The sequence below is a fragment of the Sphaeramia orbicularis genome, chromosome 3, assembly GCF_902148855.1.
Source record: "Sphaeramia orbicularis chromosome 3, fSphaOr1.1, whole genome shotgun sequence".
NCBI classification, from domain to species: Eukaryota; Metazoa; Chordata; class Actinopteri; order Kurtiformes; family Apogonidae; genus Sphaeramia; species Sphaeramia orbicularis.
Window position 1 is genome coordinate 39,969,122 of NC_043959.1, and position 18,205 is coordinate 39,987,326.

The window sequence follows — 18,205 nt, forward strand, 5'->3', positions numbered from 1 at the left end:
TCTTCTTTTTCAAACTTGTTTACACATTGATCTAATTGAAATTATTGAGGTGAGCTAATGTGCCCCAACTAATAAAAACTTTTAAACAAATATTACCAGCAGACTACACTGGGCAAAGCAGTCCTGAGTATTAACCAGTTAAACCTGCAAGGTTAATTTGCACTAAATTTATCACTTCTAGATTCTACATTTTACTGTTTTTAACATAACAGTTTTAGCATACCTATGTACATTTTAATAGAGTCTGTGCTTAAGAATTTAAGATTCAAGTACAGCTGAGGAAAAAAATTAGACCACTGCAAAATTATCACTGTCTCTGATTTTACTATTTATAGGCATGTGTTTGAATAAAATGAACATTTTTGTTTTATTCTCTAAACTACTGACAACATTTCTCCCAAATTCCAAATAAAAATATTGTTATTTAGAGCATGTGTTTGCAGAACATGGCATATGGTTAAAATAACACAAAGATGCAGTGTTTTCAGACCTCAAATAATGCAAAGAAAACCGGTTTATATTCATTTCTAAACAACACTATTAATGTAACTTGGCAAAAGTTCAGACATCAATATTTGGTGGAATATCCCTGATTTTCAATGACAGCTTTCACGTGTCTTGGCTCTCCTCCATTGCTGTTGGACGACTTTATGCAGCTCCTGGCAGAGAAATTCAAGAAGCTCAGCAATGTTTGATGGCTTGTGACCATACATGTTCCTCCAGAAGTTTTCAAAGTGGGTTCAGGTCTGGAGATTGGGCTGGCCATGACAGGGTCTTCATCTGGTGGTCCGTCATCCACTCCTTTATTGACCTAGCTGAGGCCAGGAGCATTGTCCTGATAGAAAAACCTGTCCTCAGAGTTTGGGAACATTGTCAGAGCAGAAGTCCAGTAGTTTTTTTTTTTTTTTTTTATAGTTATTTGATTCCAATTACCTTTGTGCTACTAATAGAACTGTTTTTAGTCCTATTCCAAGAAGATAGTAATGGCCACAGTAGAGGTTTTTACTTCTCCTTCTTAAATAAGACATGGATCAGATGTTTATTCAGTAGAATAAGTTGTGCTTGTGTTGGAATTCAACAGACACAGGAATAGAACGGCTTTCATACACGCACATATGCTGATTTCACAGGGAATTGCAGTGGTCTCTTAATTTTTTCCAGAGCTGTATATATTTTGCCTTGACACATAATTTTATTGAAGTACTGCTGAGTTGAGCTCTTACTCCTTTTACATTTTAAAAAATATTTTCTTTGAATTTATTCTTGTTGCAGGCTTTTCCAGGCCCAGCAATTGCTTCCTACAATAATACACACACCCAACAAATAAGAGCATTATTTTTGCTGCAGCTTGTCTTTGTTCATCACAGATTATAACAGAAACTCAGCAATACTCAGAAGTTTATTGTACTGCATCAGAATTTTTCATGTCATTGTTTTTGGCTTGTTGCAGTCTTGTTTCTATACTTTTCAAACTCAGAAATGTTCAGTGTACATTGAATAAATACATACATGAATGACTGATCTACCTATGGGTAAAAATATCTCATAAAAATACATAATGAAATAAAGAATGGAAATACTCAGAGTTTCAAATGCACAGAGGTAACAGATACAGTATGAACTCATTGACTGCATGAACTGCATTTTTTTTTAATCAAGTAGTTTTGGGTCTATAACCTCTAAAAAGGGGTGTGAAAATATGAGGTATCAACTAATGACATTTGCAAAAGAAGTTTTTTTTTGTTGTTGTTTTGTTGTTTTTGCCAAGAACAAGGTGATGATGAAGACCAAGTGGATTCCAGTGTAAATAGTGTCTCAGCTATGAAAAAGACTGGATCTGTGAAATAGGTCCAGTTTCCACGGCCTGCAGGCCTCTTATGGGTGTAGCCAGAACAATTCTGTGGCAAACATGAGAGAAGATGAAAGAATGCACCCAGTTTTAGGGGAAGAACACAGTGAGATCACTAGTCATGGAACCAACATAACAAACTTGACTACAAAGAACCATTGAACCACAAAATAACCCACGTTCCTCCACACCTTAATTTGCATGAATAACACAAAAGCCATGACCTTGATGCTGACTTGTGGGTAAAGGCAGAATACATGTGCTTTGTCTCTGCTCCGCCTGTGTTGTGTAACAGTAGTTTACTGTAATTCAACTAGTTCTGCCAACAATAATAAAGGTGCACTCATGGCCTTCTGACCACTAGGTGGAAGCACACACCATGGCATTTAAACATCTATTTTTAACAGTGAATAATTGTGTGAATGGCATAGCAGAGAAATTGATTTGGTAACGTTGTGTTGCAGTATGTGAGCTCTCTACTTAAGCCATAAAAAGTGTGCAGGATTTTGGAACAGCTTCGTATCATGTGATCGGAAGGAAAACACATATGCATACAACGTCTTATTCAAACTATAGAAATGAATGTGTTTAAGGGACATTTCATTGACTTATTTCCTGGAGACTTAACCTCAACCTTCACCCTGAAATACATTTAAAGTGTCTAATATCCTCTAATAATGCACATTTGTCCATTCGTCCCCAGTAATACAGAAAAATAGTAAAGTTTAACATGCTCACACACACCACAAACACCTTATATATAATATGTACATGTATTAAAGTCATATCCTGTAAATTACTGTTGTCTAACATGAGCAGAAAGTGCATATGGTTGGCATTTTATATGAGTCAGTAAGCTACAGCTCAGCTTATTTATAGCCAATAAGCTATGTGTCTACTTTCTGAAATCCAGAGAGTTTGTACCCTCAGTTCTCAGATTACAGGGCGTATAATTAAGTCACAGATTTAGTTCTTTCCATCTCAGATAACAGGGAAGCAGATGAAGCACAGAATAACGATGAGGCAAAAAACGCAGAATCAGCAAGTTGCTTATATTGGAGGATATTCAAACTTTATCCTCTTTTATTCATGGTACTGTTCTTACAGCTTTGGTTGGATCTCACTTAAATTCTAGCACAAGGCCCAACAGACTCAATTGCCAGCGTGTTTTGGCAAGTTGTCTAAAAACACACCACAGGAGAGACTTGATAATGATGAGGAATTCCAAATGTAAAGAAAAGAAAATGTAATTACATTATATAAAAAAAAACCCAACCCAGTCTGATTCTGCTTTCTCTACTGAATCTGTTGAGATCTGGGAATAAAGGATAAAATACACTGTTGTGTTTCATTTTAGCTCTTTACAATAATGAATACCTCAGAGTACAAACTGGAAAGAGGATGGACAGCACATCAGATATGACCCATCTGGACCTTCAGAGACTCCATAGTCTCATCATCTTCTGCAACACTGATTCACCAGTAAAATCTGTATAGTTTGACAAATGACAGTGGTTGTAGATGCTTGTTTTTAATGTTCCGTTAATGAATTTAAAATTTCCTTCACTCTGAGCTTTTATGAACATCTACATGATCAGTAAGTTGTATAAAAGAAAACACATGATTGTCAGTGGAAAAATGCAGAGGTTAAAATAATTAGATTTAGAGAAAAACTCTTTTGGAAGTCGCCACAGAAACATTTCTAGGTTTTTAAGGGTTAAACACGGTCTATAATTACCTTCACTAAAGCAAAATCTGTTATCTACATTGGAGTTCATGTCATTGTCACCATTTATCTTCAGCTCAGTCAAGCAAACATTTTGAAATGTATGTAAAACTGATTTGTTTTGAAATATATGTGGTTATCATGTTCATTATGTAGCTGATAAATTCAGCCAGAGGCAGGTACTCCTCCTGTTTCATTATGCAATGTTTTGAAAATGCTTGTTTTCTTTGACACAAAATGAATGAATCCTTCTAACAGTGATACATACAGTAGGTCGTGATTGTATGATGATGAATAATGGATGTTGATAACCACAGTCTGCACAGTCTAACACTAACCTTTATCATGTAAAATGTGAAATAATGTTTGTAAAAATAACTAATTCTACACTTGTTTAATTTGTCTATAGTACACCTCATTCTATTTCATGTTCACCCTGGTTATATAAAACTATGTAGGCCTGTGTGTGTAAAAATTATACAAATGTTATTTAGTAATTCTGTATTTATACTAAAAGTCTTTTATAAAGTCAAGGTCAAGTTTATTTATATAATACGTTTAGCTACCCAAAGTGCTGTACAAAGATATGAGTTAAATATATATGATTAAATAAATAAATAGATAAATAAATAAAATAAACAAGTAAGAATAAGAGTAAAATATACTAAAACAGATAAGAACACATACAGAATAAATAGGACTGAACATCTAAAGAACAACCAGTAGATGAATAGATAAAAGTCTCACTAAAATAATCAATAGACTGTACACGTGATTTGTTGAAGCAAAGTGTTCTGGAGCCATTATTCTGCAGACGGGTATGCAGCACATTGAAAATCAAATGATTTGAGGGTCATATAAATAGTAAATGACTAGACATTCATTTGATTCCATTGGTGCTGAAAATCTGCTATATTCTTTTTCAAAGGTCTTACATTTTTTAACGTGCACAAATGACAACTTAAAAAAATACAGACGCTACTCATTTTGTTTTGTACATTTCTCTGGGCAAGAAAGTAAATCAGAAAATGTTTGCAATTCTGCAAAAATACATATAAATACCATGCTCACATGTACAGTTCGATACTTGCATGTATTTATACACACACAGTATTTGACTAAAAGCCACATTATTTTAGTGTACTTAAAGGAATGTGAATACAACATGAAACGTTGTTTTAATATTTATTGAACTTATGTATCAATAAGAGTCATGTTAAGACTCTAACATTCAGTAAGTGCCAAGGGCTGCAATTTGCTTGAATCATTTGATCAAAGTTGGATTCCAACATATGCAGGCAGAACGCAACAGATTCAGATTTAACCTGAGCCCTGATCACAAACAAATATACAACATAAAACTTCTTAACTCCCTGTTGGGGAATCAAACCCACTCTTCTGCATGACAGGCAGAGATACTGGCCACTTTACTAACAAGGACAGAAAAGTGTAGGCATTTGTGACTGGTTTTCTTGAATTTTTTTTGCTCAAGCTGCGCTAGCTCACGACGTTCCTTTAATTTGCATGATGTGTAAAATAGCTTTCATTAACAATATGTGTGGGCTCGTTGGTCTAGGGGTATGATTCTCACTTTGGGTGTGAGAGGTCCCGGGTTCAAATCCCGGATGAGCCCCCAGTAAGGATTTCAAATGTGTTTGGAACTCAAACCACTGTCATTTATAGAGCTCTTCTCATGAGCATCTATTTGATGCTGTGTCAGTCAGATGGTCTGATGTGGTCTGGCTAAATTTGAAACTGTATATATATATATATATATATATATATATATGTATAAGCATTTACAGCAGTCTAAATTCAATTACCTAAGTGATCTGACATACATTCAGATATTTACTCAAAGCCCTTTGAAGCAAGCCATAGGAATGGATTTGACTCAATCAGCCTCTTTTATGATGTAAAGCAGAGTCTTTCAGGGTATTATAAGACAAGGTATAGTGTTCACCCACTGCAAAATTTAACTCTATGTGAAGACTCAGCTTTGAGGAGAAAGGGAGATGATGTGTGACATCGAAAGTTGGGTCCGGCTTGTCCACCCCCTTTTCATTAACTGTGAAAAAGTAAATCTGTTTTTCAATTTCACCATCAACGAACCGTTGCCATGAAATATGCAGTGCAATCACAACTGAAATGCAAGCTGACTGTAATTGTTTTCAGGGCTGAGGAAAACAAAAGACACTTTTCACAGTGCAGTGATTTGCTAATAATGAATAGTAAATTAGCGTCTTTGCTCTTAATCAAATGGATGGTGACAGCAGATGAGCTACTGGCATTGAGAGTAAATGGGATTTGTCACAGGGCACCAGAGGGGAGAGTTCAGCCACAGTCAGACAGACTCTAAGATTAAAAAGTGACAGAAATGATGGATATAAGAAGTTGACAGGCATGTATGTTTAGATGAGAGCTCTCTGTGCTGCTGCCGGACTAGACTTCCACTCTATCTCTGTGACCACAGAGCTTTCACACATGGGCGGTCTGTGAGGGAAGAGCTCTATTATTCCTGCTGATCTCTGTCTCAGCAGGGGTGCTTGGACATCCACAGCACACCGTCCTGCCTGAGAGGGTTTTGCCTGGGCTGATTCTTGTCAAAAGGATAGTGTCTCTGGGCTCAGTTTTGACATGAAAATTTACATAATCACTCATACAATTAGTAAAACAAAAGCAAAATGTCTTTGTCACAGGCATCAACTTTCATGTGTCTCAGTTATAAAGACTTCTGCCTAAAGATACATTTATAGACAGCTATGAATTAGATTAGATTCATTAATTAGATTAGATTAAATTAGATAGAATGTTATTGATCCCTTGGGCAGAGCCCTCAGGGAAATGAAGGTTTCAGTGGCAGCACTACACTGTATGTACAGATATAAGAGAAAGCGGGCAATTGCACATTAGAATTACTAGTAATACTACTACTACTACTAATATAATAATAATAATAATAATAATAATAATAATAATAATAATAATAATAATAATAATGATAGTCATTACAACAATATGAATAGTATCAATGATAACAATATCAGCTCTACTCAGTTCTGTAGCCAAATCACTAATAGTCCCCGCTTGTATCAGGATGATGGAAATATATAAAATGTGGCTATTTCAGTCTATGAAAAGGCACTGTGGACTCCTGACCAATCTTACCACCTTTGGCATCTGTGGCAACCTTCACAGCTGGATATCATCTTTTTGTAGCTGACTGACAGCAGGCTGTTGTTCTGGGTGGATTTCTCTCTACACATAAAGCCCTGTCTGCTGGCGTGCCACAAAGTAGTGTCCTTGGGCCCCTGCTGTTCCTCTTATTCATAGATTACCTTTCTTCACTCCTTGACAATGACCTTCATATCTTCACCGATAACTGTACTCTTCATGCTATCATTGTAATTTGGATAGAAAGTTAGTAAGGGGATATACAAGAAATTGAGAAGTTGGCATCTGATTGGTGCATAACTTTAAAAACAAGCAAGACAGAGGAAATGATCATCAGTAAAAAATGTGACAAGACACATCCTTCTCTTTTCTTCATGGACAAAGAGCTAAAGCCTATCAAGTCCATCACTCTTCTTGGAGTGGTTATCACTGATATTCTCCCCTGGACCCACTATGTCATGAGTCTTACCAGGATGACGGTAATGCAGCTCTACCTACTGAGCCAGTCAATGAACCTTCTTATTTTTTTAAGGCCAGAGTTACCATCTACATGGTCTATGTAAGACCCGTCATGGAGTCTGCATCACCCATTTGGAGTGAAGCAGGTAGCACTGCTCTCAGTCTCCTGGACAGACTTCAGCGGAAAACCCTCTGCCTCTTGAGAACTGATTATCCAATCTTAGCTGGCATCTTCCCCTTGGAGCAGCAACACTACACTTTTTACAGGTATTTTTTCTTCAGACCATCTCTGGAGCTAGGTGCTATTCTTCCCCCAGTGTCTACTAGCCCACAAAAAACAAGATTGACTGTGACTTCAAATCCATACGGTGTAACCTTCCCTACAACTCACACAATTCTCCATCAAACATCATACACATCAAGGGCATGCCACTTATGGAATTCTATGCCAACCCACATCTTCCTGCCAGAACCAAACATGGTCAAATTTTAAAAAAATGTTAACGATTATTTATCTAATTCAATCAAACTAAGTAAAGTAATGTATCAAGTAAAATGAAATGTAACTTTAGTTCGATGGACTGGTTTTCATCAGAAATGACAGCAACATCAGGTCCTGCAAAGTATTGGAAATTGGACTTGGTTTTATAGAACAGTTTGTCTCATATTCTTTTCCTTTCTCAGAGTTTGCAAACCTCTCATCTCCCTTGACAAATGACTTCCGCATAATCTGGAATTAGCTCTGTTCAATATTATACATCTTTTACCCACAGCTACAGGTATATGTGACAAAAGATTTTCTTTAATGCCCAGGAAAGAAAAAAGAAGTCCACAGCATGGATATCAAGCCGTCTAAAAGCTGATGATGATTAAACTGTAAATTACTTATATTGCGCATATGGTTTGTCTGAATGTGGCAAAAGGAGCTGTAAAGAAGAAAAAGATCATGTCCTCGATAAGAACCTTAAGATCATGAAAATCAAGATGAACTCTGCTCTTGCACTGAATCACCGTGGAAACCTCATTTGACCCAAATAAATAATAAAAGAGAAAAGCTCAACAGAAAGTTTTTGACATGCTTCACCTGGAATCTAAAGAGCCGGTATGAGCTGAGACCTTTCATTCTTTCACTTTGGGTAAAACCAGACCAAAGGAAACAAGAACCATCAATTCACTCTCAAGTCAGAAATGGACCACAAATGAAATTATTTTGACAGTAGCCTTTCATATTTTATCATCTGAATGCAAGAATGAAGGTTTTGCTGTAAATCTGTTCCGCTGAAAAAGAAAGAAACATTTCCTTCTGAGACATCTCTGGATGGAGCTGCACACGACTGTTCTGTTCCTCATTAACGGAACACTTTGTCCAGAGTACTTCTGCAGATTCTGTTGAGAGAGATCTGGGTTTACCATGAAATACTGCTACCATATCAAAGATCCCTGCATGCAAAAGCCTATTATCCCTGTCTTTAGGTCTTCTAGGGAAATAAAAAATGTAAAACAATCAAGTTTTCTTCATGATAGGTGCTAAAGTATGTCTCTTATTACTCCTCAGAACAGCACAAGAACATAATGTTTTGCTTTTGACTGTTTTTAAATGCGTGAATAATGAGTAATAAACCTGACTTTAACATTGTAGAAAATGAGAATAACATATGTTCCAAGGAGTGTCTGGCGGTGTGTTTATCAGGCCAGATGGTCAAAATTTACATAAAAAAGCACACTCACTTAACTTTGAACAACATATCTCCTGGTTTCTTTAGGCACTTAACCGATGTCTGCAGACTGTCAGATGATTGCACAACAGTCACACGTGATACATTTTCCCTCATCTCAAAAGGGAGCAGCTGTATTGTGGCATCATTATTATTATACTGTAAATTGTGAATCATCCAGGTTGCACTTCTATCAGATGTCTTGTGGAAATTATTTGCGGCACAAACGTGGGTGGATGTGACCTGCGTAATGTTAGCAGCAGATGTGGTCTTAAAAAAAAAAAAAAAAAAAAAAATCAAAAACATAAACAGCACCTGAAGTAATTTGGTTAAATATGTGCACAGATGTTACTGATACTCTCACTGCGGAGCTGACATTTCAAAGGACATCAGAAAAATATGCAGATGGATTAACGGATTTCTGATACTGAACTTTTAAAGAGTACCAGACCAGGTTACAGTGATTTAATCTATGTACAATCTGAAGTCTTGTTTGATAGTGGTACAATCCAGCAGATCTGTTTGTGAACATGGTATATCCCTAAACCAGGGGTCACCAACCCTGGTCCTCGAGAGCTAGTATCTTGCATGTTTTAGATGTATCCCTCTTCCAACACACCTGACTGAAATGATAAGCCTATCATCAAGCTCTGCAGAAGCCTGATAACGACCCGTCAGGTGTGCTGGAAGAGGGATACATCTAAAACATGCAGGATAGTAGCTCTCGAGGACCAGGGTTGGTGACCCCTGCCCTAAACAAAACCTTTGTTTACCTGTGTTGTACTATGTAAAACAAGATCATTCCATCTGATCTAAAGTGTACTAGATTCAGCTACAGTCAAAAATATTGAAGTATCTGAATTTTTTATGTACAATATATTTCGCACTGATGAAGTGTAACTAGGGGAATAGATATACACTAGACAGTTCAGAGCAGATTCAGGCATATATCAGAAATACATTAGTATTCAGTGAAGAATTTCTAAAGTAAAACTGAACACAGTGTAATTTTCTGTCAGCCTCTGTTGGTTTCTTTTATTTAATCTGTAGCAGTCTATAATAAAATGATATATTTACAGAAAGTATAAAAACTAAAGAAAAGAATTTGAAAAGTCTATTCAATGAAATGAAAGATTTCTTTAGTACTACATGATAAGAAATCATATTTTCTGGGTATTATGTATTATGTTAGTATTATCAAAGACAATACCTCGCTGTGGAGGATTGGTATCAGTACTGTCGAGAAGATGCCATAAAGGAACTCGTTTAGGCACAAAACCTGTCAAGACTGAATATATCGGCAAGCCAGGCAATCAGTCCTGCTTCTCAAAGAAAAGTGTGTAAGTGTAATAAAATAAAATAAACATTCATTTTCGGAACCTGTTTTATCCTCACTAGGGTCACGGGGGTCGCTTGGAGCCTATCCCAGCTACATAGGGGTGAAGGCAGGGGTACACCCTGGACAAGTTGCCTGTTCATCGCAGATAAAATAAACAGCATGAGAAAATATGCATGTGCGTGTATGCTTCAAAACACTACTGCAACCTTATATTCACACACAACTGGAAAGCATTTTTAGTCTGTGGCTTTGTTTTTTCCATCTGAACAACAGAAACATACATTACTTAATAGTTTTAAAGTTACAGTAGAAAACAATGGCACATTTGCATGTGTCAAAACATGTATTTTATTCAGTTATCTTAAAAAAATTAAAATAAAGTGCTTTTTATGTACAATATAATAAAAACAACAGTCACGACCTCAATGATACAAAAAATACAGTTCACAATGTTATTTGTACACAACAAATAATTAAAAAAAAAAAAAAAGAAATCATGCAGGCAAGACCACATTTGTCTATTAGTTATTCAGTCAACTAAGCTTATGGTGTTCAGTATGCGGAGGCAAAGCTGTTGTTTCATGGCTGAGCCGACATGGAGGATTTCGTGCTGTGCTTGCATCTTACTGCAGTACTACAATGTACAGCACAAGTGATTAATTTGTTTTGTTGTGCTGCTTCTTTGTAGTATGACTGTTAAATAAAAGTCTTGAAAACATGTTGCCATGGATTGCCTACTTAAACCACTGTAGGAAAATGAATCGCTATAATACCCTTGAAGATGCTCTAGAAAACACGACATAGTTGGCTACATTCATGTCCAGTACAGTATGCTGCATTACTGAGGAGCCACTCAAGACAAAGCATCAATCTCCATTTTTTTTTTATTGTCTGCTTTTTAATGAAAAGCACGTCATTAATAAATAATACTTTATAACAATATTCACCTTTTGGCATTATTAACCATTAAGGTCAAAAGGTTCTGTAGCATAGCTTTTCTATACAACATTAGAAATATTATTACTGTGAAATATTGACCTCTTCAGACAGCTGATTCCTATGTGAACAGTATCATTTTTACAAGCAAAAGTTGAAGAATGGCAGAAGATTTTGAGCAGCTCCTGGTCTTGCTGTTTGCAGGCATAGTTAACTGTGGCTTGGGTGAAACTACAGACGTACTGTTGACCCGTGTTGTATTGTGTAGTGGAGTTAAGCGTGCCCGTGGAAGGGCTACAATCAAGCCAGTCACCACATTTCTGTTGGTGAGGTCACTGCTGGGTAGCGTGCAATGTGGCACGTGGCTGAAGGCAGAACAACTCGTTTCTAAAGGCATTTTGAGGATGTGTTGTGAGGGTTTTCCATCAAGCATCTCAAAGCAGGAGACCAATGTACAGTAAGAAAAAGAAATTGTGTCTTAGTGGTGACAAAAAGTATTCAGCTGTTACTAGAATATGCAACAGACTTTAGTTTTGCTGCTTTTAGTTTATTTGGTCAGTCTCAGCTTGCACCAAAGTCATTCTGGCATTAAGTTACAAACAAGTAGCGCTCCTGCTTTAACATGCTTGAAAAAAGAAAAAGTCAGTCCAGGTGCTGAACTACGGCAAGTTGGTGAGAGATGTGCAGAGTTTTGTGCAAGAGAAGAAATGTATGTTGAAGTAGGCAATAAAGCACTATGAAAAAAAAAGTATCAGCAGTGTTCACTCTCTAGTTTCAAGACTATCTCTACAACACATCTTGCACAAGGTCCCTTAAAAACACACAATATTAAGCACAGATACTGTATATACACAACAAAAAGTTAAAAAAAGAACACTGACCATCGTTGCGCAAAATGCTGTGCAATTTCTTGGCCAATTTTTAGCAGTTACATTTCATCATCTGCTCAGTGTTTGAAATAGCAAAATGTTAATTCTGGATGATACTGGAATATATACTGTGGGCTTACTCGATCAATACAGTGAACTGGTGGTGTTTTCTAAGACATGTGGTGCCGTATTGTCCCTACGGGCGTGTAAATGGTTTAGGTTTACACAACACTATCAGCTTGTTAAATCTTTGGAAAAATCTGCTTTTTAAGTCTCAAAAAAGTCTAGCAATGTGGGTGCAAGAGTGTTAATGGCTGCACTGGTCCCTGTAATAGATGATTCTTTAAAAAAAAAAATCATTTCCTTAGCAGCCACACTTATGTCTCTCAGTAGTTGCATGTCTTTTAATCTGCTCTGATTTTGCTGAAATGTGCAAACCTGTAAGTGTTTAACACCCTGATTACTTGTGCTTTCACATTAACGTCGCTTCAACATGTGACTGAGCGTGGTGAATGCCATGTATGCAAGTAAGAAATGTAACCTGGGGGACTATATTGAGCTAATACAGAGCTCTGTGCATCTACATGACTAATAGTGCATCTGCAGTCTGGACAAGAGACCACTAAATATTAGCTTGTTAACACAGCAACAGTTGGAACATAAATGCTGTTACGTGAGCTCTTCATTCTTTTCTTGTAAGCTTTTATTACTAAAAAGATGTCATAGCTGTATTGTTAGCACTCGTCAAGCTCAGTTTCTAACGCTAGTGGTACCTTTATGTTTTACTGTTAATACTAAGAAGTCGGAAAACTCCTCTAAGGGTATCTGAAAGGAATATTTTCTCCACTGACAACCTTGTGGCAAACCCATTCGGCAATCCTCACACCACGTCACTTGGCCCTTATTCGGATCGAACATTAGAGTCGATTACTTTGCCCATCACAGTCTGCAAAATGTATCATAAGCTAACAGTCTAGAGAAGTTTCCATGCACTTCACATTTGTGTCGTATTTATTAGTGCCATATTTATTCTGTTGAACCCCAACTCTGGTTCCATCCCCATGTGCTCTTCAACAGTGGTCAATGCTAACAAAGCATGAGATGGGAGTGGTCATAACAGGATGGCACTATTGCATTTCGATAAGACAATCAAGTTATGATTTTTTTTTCTTTTTTGGCACTCTGCACATGATGATTTCAGTGCTGCCCTGAACATGGTAGAGGCGTGGAGGTCTCCTCTTTTCTTGGCTCTTCATGTGTTTCTAACATCAACATTGACAGACATCAAAACATCCAATCTTTTCCATTCTTGCCTGAAAATCAGTTATTTACCCATCATGATGCCTGCAAGTCAACAGTGAAGAACAGGGCTACCTCAGATGAGAACAGGGTTTCTAAGTTGTCCTGTATGTATGATCTAAACACACCTTTGAACAATAGCTTACATTCAGGAGGTACATGTCAGTTTTTTTGGCTCTGGAGGAAAGTTTTTTTTGATCAGCAGCCACTGACGTCTTTCTTCAACTCGCTGTCCTTTGTGTCATTGCTCCCATGGGGTGAAATGGCCTCTGTGTCACCAAGCTGTGACGTTCCCCACTTCTCTTTTTCATCTTTCGTTTCATACAGTTAGAACATTTATTCAGCTAAGGAGATCAAATGTGCATCTGCTATGCTCCCATAATGTGTGGATGCATGAATTATATTCTCCTCAACCTGAACTCAAGGTCACTGTGCATGACCTCTACGATAGCATGGTACTGTTGTGTAGCATTTGCATGACAACAGAGGTGGAAATACTATAACGGCGATCTCCTGCTAAACATGTGCATGGTTACACATACCTATACAGGGCTGGTAAATAAATCATTAGGAAAAACTTATAGTCTGAATCATGTGATGTACATTAACTAAGGAATTTAATGGAGGATCCGGCTGATCCTGTGATTTATCTCTTAATCTTGTTAGTATTTTTTCCCCCCTATTGTGCAGCCCTACACTTACACCTACTGTTGGTGGCCACAGAAAGATTCAAGAGGATGAGAATGCTATGTTATTATTCGTAGCAGCTGCCGTGGTTCGTGATCCTGGTTGAAACTGGAATAATACGCTGCCTCCTGTTTCTTTCTCATGCAGCAACCCAGACCAACCTTGGCTGGCTTTGGAGTGGACATGGTTAAATAAAATGGCCTCCGTAATGATCACAGAACAAAGATGACTGAAACAAAAACATGTGCTGTGATGTAGGAGGATGTCATCAGTTTCCGCTCCTCGCTCGGTGGGTTTGGCCCGTATCCCTCCTGAGATACAGGGTGGCGTCTTGTAGCGTCTTCTGTGCTCTCATACGATGGAGTCTTTGATTTCGGAGCCTAACCTCACTCTGGGGCGCGGGCAGGTTGGAGAGTATTCCACATGGCTCTCCTTTATGTTCAGTGGTCGCCTATCGGAGGACTCGGAGAAGCTCTTGCTGTTGTCTGGCGAGGACTCGTGGGTGGGCGTGCTGCAGATGTAGTTGTCGTTTAATGTCTGGTAGCCCTTATGATCAGAGGTGGAAACGGGGATGGTGTTGCCGTTGAGGGGTAAGCTTTCTGTGGGCTTTCCAACTATTCTGGGCTTCTTCTGCTGCATGTTCGGACACTCGCCCTGCTTCAGCATGGACTTCATATGGTCTCGGTTTCTGTAAATGACGAACAAGGAGAACACCACCAGGGAGAAGGCCAGGAGGGCGCACACTACAATCAGTTCGTTCCAGTACGTCTTTGTGTGAACCTGCTCAGACCGTGACTCCCCAGGCAGGATGATGGTCTCCTCCCGCTCGATGTGAGGTGTACGCGAGTGGCCAATCAGAGTAGTGCTCTCATGCCGTGGCTCTGCCCTCACACAGTAATTGGCCAACAGCTGGCGGAAGCCCTCCTCCTCTGACCAGCACTCGTAGGTCTCCATCCTGTCGGCCTGAGCCACAACCACCAGGTTTCCCTCAGGTGTGGCGTACAGGAACTGGCTGGCGCTGTCACTGTAATGCCACCTCCTTCGAGCCAGGTTGGAGCGCAGTTTGCATGGCAGGACTCTGAATGTGTTGGCTGGGATTGTGACGAACTGGCAATGGGGACCACCTAAAACACAAAGATAGTTCCTTTAAAGAGGGACGTACTGGACAAATCATTTGTGGGAGTGAAGAGGCCAAATTATTTCATCTATCATCTCAAATTTTTTTCTAAATGAAAGTTATTCATTGTTAACACCGTTTCTTTTCTTTCTTCTTTTTTTTTTTTTTTTTAAGTTTGTTGTTTGTGCTGTTAAATCATAAATCATCCTGTTCCAATCTTAACTTAAATTATATTGAATAACATTTCATAAAAATTTATACTGTTGGGAGTTTTGCACAGACTGGAATAAATGTAAGTTTTTAGTAGAATGTGCATAAATAATGAAATCAAAACATTGGGCTTCTTTTTAGGAGGAGGAGATTTATGTTTCACTTCAAAGAGTCACTGATCTAATGTTTATGGCTCTGTTCCTGTCTGAGTGCTGCACATGTTCAGTAAAGGAAAAAAACTGTTTGAAGGGCTTTGAAAAACTGATTATACTTGTGGTTCACCCTTTAGTTGGTCAGTTTTTTTCCTTTTTCTATGACAGTTACTTTGGTTTTGGTGGAGAACACAGATTAAGGGTGACATCACGATAATTGACTAAAAGTGGCTTGATTATTCGACTTCAAAAAGTAATTATAATCCCCAGTTTTTAAGAGGTTTAAGATTTTATTTAATTTTTTTAAATAAATGTGTTTGTTTTTTCTCTTTTTTAAACATGCACATTAAACAAAATAATGAAACAAAACACAGGCTGGGAGTGGTCAGAAAATAAATAAATAAAATTATATACATGGATATAAATCACTGCATTACTTAAATGATAGTTACATTACTTTTTTTTAAATAAAAATATTCAATAGGTTAATCAGTATTCTGTAACATAATCCACCTCAGAAGTGACCATCCCAGCGTTGTCTGTAACTATACATCTGAATGTGGTGCAAAGGTAGTTTTAATTATCCCTGTGTTATTTTCAAACGACAGCATTTTCTCTGACGCCTCTGTGTGCATGTTGTTGTGATGCTGATCAGCGAGGTGACTGACTCACTGCACACACTTTAATTAAAGACCACTGCGTACAAAGGAAAAACTCACGGGAAGCTGCTGGTCTGGCAGATCTGGCGCTGTTACAAATCGCTGATGTATCCGCCTCCTCCACGTCTTGCTGCCAGTGACTGAAACAAAACACGCCAAATAGAACGACAGTGATAGTTTAGCTGCGGCGATGAGAGGCTGCACTCGTCAGTGTCTGAAGTCTTTCATTTAACACATGAGTATAGCTTCATCAGCATGACTAAGACACCAATCTTCTCTAAAAGCATACTTGTTTAGGCACATGAGTGCAACATACTTACAGTGTGTGTTATGTACCATGTTTTTACACCAGAGACAGCAAAAACAAACTCGCATATTAAGATGAGCCGTCATGTTTTCTAGTGATATAATGGTCAAGTGTGAATATATATATATGTATATATACATAGAAAGCACAAGTATCGCACCAAGAGGCATCTCAGAAAAAATAGGAACAGTGGGCCATGGTAAGAGAAAGAATATTTTTACCCTGTTTAGAGGGTCATCATCTACACATATGTTACACATATGATGTTTGTCAGTCTGAAAGATAATTTTACAGGCCAAGAAAGTCAGAGTTTAGGGTAAAGATAGGGAAGAATAGTCACCAATCAGAAATCACACCTCTAAGTTCAAACCAAAACTTCAAACTAATCCATGTACATTAAATGGCTAGTAACTGAAACATCTAGTTTTGTGTTACAGCTCAGTGGACTGCATTTCTATTTACACATGATACAAATCACCAACTCTAAAATGGCCATTATGTTGGCATATTTTAGCCCATTCTTCAAGAACGAGGTGGAAAACTATTAAAAGAGGAGAAAATCAAGACAGTCTGGTTATGCTGAAGCTCCAGACACATCTTCAGTAACTCTGAATAGATGGTGGAGAGAAACAGTTACCTCCAGAGCGTTCAGATGTGATGTATCTATATTCTTTATTGTCATTGAAACATGCACACTGAAACTAAAATGTCTTCAAAAAACGAATTCTGGGAAAACACTGAGCTACTGCAACTATTTATGCTGACATCTTTTCTCTTATTTTCACAATCTGATAATTCAACAGTTTTACTACAAACTGCAACTTTTTTGACTTGTAAAATTATCTTTTTAACTGAAAAACATCGTACATGTAAATGATAGAATATTTCCAGGAGGATCAATAAATAACATGCCTCTCACCATTGACTTTGATAATTTTTTTCCCCCAAACAGGTTCCCTTGGACACACCAGAAGGGCGGGGTTTTGTCTCTGTCTATCATCTGTTGTATTTGTGATTGAGTGTGACTGTATATTGCATTATTCAGTTCATTTACAGTATTTGTAAGCTCAAATGACTAGAAATGGAACATGAAACAGAAAGTGTCCAATTACTTGTACAACAACTGCAGGTTTGTACACAGAGGTGTGTACAGATAAATAAAACTGTAAGGTGTAAGTAGAAAGAAGGAGGCATTTCAGAAAGATGTCTCGGCTTGCAGGGCATTGTCAGTGAGGCCACAGAGGTTATTTGTTGCTGTGAAAGCGAGCTCTCACCTGTCAGGTGGAGCCATCCTGACATCCCGACACAGCCGGCCTGTCCAGGCGCAGTACGGGTCTCTGGACAACACACACTCCCCGCAGCTGAGGTAGTTGGAACAGTTAGCAACAGGAACCTCCACCAGGCCGGAGTAGGACGAGACGAACAAAAGGCCCTGCAGGAAAAAACAAAATAAAAAAAGCTAAAGGAAAGTTTGCTTTTACCAGGATGTCTAAGGCTATAATGAGAGGTGTCACCATTTCTCACTAAAGATTAGTCCAACAGAGTACAACATCTGCAGTTGTTTATGGACTTTTTTTAATTTAAACCATGAATCCATGCTAAAACAAATAATAGTAACATAAGAATAAAAAATAAGCTAAACTACAGCCTAACCTTGACCGGCTGTTCTCTTATTTGAAGCAGGCAGAGTGAATTCATTGTCACAGA

At 37.9% G+C, this 18,205-nt stretch overlaps 1 protein-coding gene and 1 non-coding gene across 3 annotated transcripts in view; one reads left to right on the forward strand and one right to left on the reverse strand.

The window, feature by feature from the left end:
• The first annotated feature begins 5,136 nt into the window (after positions 1–5,136).
• Positions 5,137–5,208, forward strand: trnap-ugg (transfer RNA proline (anticodon UGG)). Its single transcript has one exon. It is a non-coding gene; the product is annotated as a tRNA-Pro (tRNA).
• Positions 5,209–10,586: 5,378 nt separating this feature from the next.
• The window catches only part of sema4bb (sema domain, immunoglobulin domain (Ig), transmembrane domain (TM) and short cytoplasmic domain, (semaphorin) 4Bb), a 70,748-nt gene continuing 63,129 nt past the window's right edge, over positions 10,587–18,205 (reverse strand). For both annotated transcript variants that reach the window (XM_030128263.1, XM_030128256.1), the window contains exons 13-15: positions 17,773–17,930; positions 16,252–16,331; positions 10,587–15,177 (exon numbers count right to left, since the gene is read on the reverse strand). In XM_030128263.1, the coding sequence (XP_029984123.1) occupies positions 14,405–15,177; positions 16,252–16,331; positions 17,773–17,930 (1,011 nt within the window). In that variant the 3' untranslated portion in view covers positions 10,587–14,404. The remainder of the gene's footprint in view (positions 15,178–16,251; positions 16,332–17,772; positions 17,931–18,205) is intronic.